Below are 1,693 nucleotides of genomic sequence, written 5' to 3' on the forward strand. Positions count from 1 at the left end.
GAAAGAGAGAGAAACATCAGTGATGAGAGAGAATCATTGATTAGCTACCTCCTGCACTCCCCCTACTGGGGATCGAACCTGCAACCCAGCATGTGTCCTTGACCCTGGGACTCTTCAGTTCACAAGCTGACGCTCTTATCACTGAGCCAAACCAGCTAGGGTGACAATAGCTTTTTAAAAAGAGAATCCTGGTCATTCTAGAGCAGTGGTTCTCAACCTTCTGGCCCTTTAAATGCAGTTCCTCATGTTGTGACCCCAACCATAAAATTATTTTCGTTGCTATTTCATAACTAATTTTGTTACTGTTATGAATTGTAATGTAAATATCTGATATGCAGGATGGTCTTAGGCGACCCCTGTGAAAGGGTCGTTCGACCGCCAAAGGGGTTGCGACGCACAGGTTGAGAACCACTGTTCTAGAGTGTATAGATTTAACAATCAGTGCTTTCTCCTTACACCAAGTTTAAGTACTTCTTATTGACTACTTACTTATAAATCATGCCTGATTAGTTCTAAAAAGGCATTGGTGCACAAAATTAAACTTTTAATTCAGGCTTTAATAGGCTGCCCAGGAAAACTCACCCAAGTGAGTAGTATATACATAAATGACAGAAAACTCATCTTGAGAGCTTAGTAGTATTTAAATGACATGAGCAGTGAATGCTAAAGAAGCTGGTAGGTCTTGTTTTAAGATATCAAGTTGTTGTGAAAATAATGTCTTAAAGTACACGTTTTGAGATTATGGACAATGTGGTCAGGATGTCAAAACTGTGTCACCAAAGAACATGTTACTGTCAAAGTTCATTTACCCTTGCTCTTTTGAAAAATAACAGCTTTACGTTTTTATCCCCAGTGGGAGAGAGAGCAACATTCCACATCCCGACAACTGAGAAAACAAATATTAAATTCCTAAATGACTTCAAATGTTGAACTCTGGAATCCTGCTGGATTTTCTGTATTTAAAAGGAGAAATAATCCATTGCTCTAACCGTGTTTTCTGTGGGTCAATGCTGGTCCACAAATGGTTGTTACTGGTCTGTGATAGAGGAACGAAGCTGAGAGTGGACACCTACTCTTGTGATATTGCCACAACATTATTACTGTATTTTATAAAAGTAATGACCCACAACAAATTAGACATTTAAAAAAGTTTCATAACACTACAAATGTTTGAGAAGCAGTTGAGCGTGCAAGGTAGGGGTGGGGATGGGGGACTGACAGATGTCAAGCATCTGCTTCAGTCCTGTGGTTTTTATGAGGAGAACTGTCTCCACGAATCAGGGTCCCCACTCCTAGCCCAGTGTTTTGTGCTATGTCATTTTATTTCTTAAAGGTTCTATGTGGTAGAAATGTTCTCTGTTATACTAACTCCACTCTAGCCTTCCCTGGGAGAAAAATAATCATTATATTTGTTTTCTTTATCATAATTTTCCTAAAAAGTTAATTGTATTATATACTTCCTACAGATAATTTACAACCTTCTCTGAAGACTTCCAAGATATTAGAACACTTAAAAGAAGACAGCTCAGAAGCTTCAAGTCAAGAAGAAGGTAAATGTCAATTCACTGGAATAAGTCCTTATTCCTGGTTTTAGAACAGGGATAGACAAACAGACCATTAGAACAGGTTAAGGAGCTGAGAAACAGACATATGGAAACTTGGAATGTGACAGGTAGCATTACAAATAAGTAGG

At 38.5% G+C, this 1,693-nt stretch overlaps 1 protein-coding gene across 1 annotated transcript in view; it reads left to right on the forward strand.

Moving 5' to 3' along the window:
* Window positions 1-1,693, forward strand: part of ZCCHC2 (zinc finger, CCHC domain containing 2) — a 43,033-nt gene that overhangs the window by 19,208 nt on the left and 22,132 nt on the right. Inside the window, exon 7 of the mRNA XM_006756818.2 lies at window positions 1,467-1,550. Coding sequence (XP_006756881.1) covers window positions 1,467-1,550 — 84 coding nt within the window. The remainder of the gene's footprint in view (window positions 1-1,466; window positions 1,551-1,693) is intronic.

This window comes from Myotis davidii, unplaced genomic scaffold (genome assembly GCF_000327345.1).
Source record: "Myotis davidii unplaced genomic scaffold, ASM32734v1 scaffold11, whole genome shotgun sequence".
Taxonomy (NCBI): Eukaryota; Metazoa; Chordata; class Mammalia; order Chiroptera; family Vespertilionidae; genus Myotis; species Myotis davidii.